At 63.4% G+C, this 435-nt stretch overlaps 1 protein-coding gene across 1 annotated transcript in view; it reads right to left on the bottom strand.

Annotated features, from left to right (window-relative positions):
- EMH_0003900 (FF domain-containing protein, putative) overlaps positions 1 to 435 on the bottom strand; it is a gene marked incomplete at both ends in the record, with an annotated part of 3,797 nt that overhangs the window by 2,797 nt on the left and 565 nt on the right. The window contains one exon of the mRNA XM_013496543.1: positions 3 to 435. Coding sequence (XP_013351997.1) covers positions 3 to 435 — 433 coding nt within the window. The remainder of the gene's footprint in view (positions 1 to 2) is intronic.

The raw sequence follows: 435 nt of genomic DNA, 5'->3' as shown, positions 1-435 counted from the left end.
GCTGCTGCTGCAGCTGCTGGTGTTGAAAGGTGGGGTTGCTCTGAGGCCCTTGCTGCTGCTGCTGCTGCTGTTGTTGCTGCTGCTGTGACTGTGCTTCTGGATGTCCTCCCTGCTGCGGTTGCTGCTGCTGCTGCTGCTGCTGCTGCTGCTGCTGCTGCATGTAAGGCTGCGGGTAGAAGGGGGGGGGAGCAGCAGCAGCAGGAAAGGGAGGAGGATAGAGCCAGTGCATTCCTTGCTGCTGCGGGTGGGGGCCTGGAGGCGAACGAGTTTGCTGCTGCTGCTGCTGCTGCTGCTGCTGCTGCTGCGGTCGCTGCTGCTGCTGCTGAGACGACCAGTAGGGCGAGCCGTGCTGCTGCTGCTGCTGCTGCTGCTGCTGCTGTGGATGCTGCGGGCTCTGCCAGTAAGGTGTACTGGGGTGCTGCTGCTGCTGCTTCA

This window comes from Eimeria mitis, genomic scaffold, assembly GCF_000499745.2.
Source record: "Eimeria mitis Houghton genomic scaffold, Emh_scaff216, whole genome shotgun sequence".
NCBI lineage: Eukaryota > Apicomplexa > Conoidasida > Eucoccidiorida > Eimeriidae > Eimeria > Eimeria mitis.
Note: the sequence above shows the minus strand (reverse complement) of the source record. Positions and strands in the feature narration are given on the sequence as shown.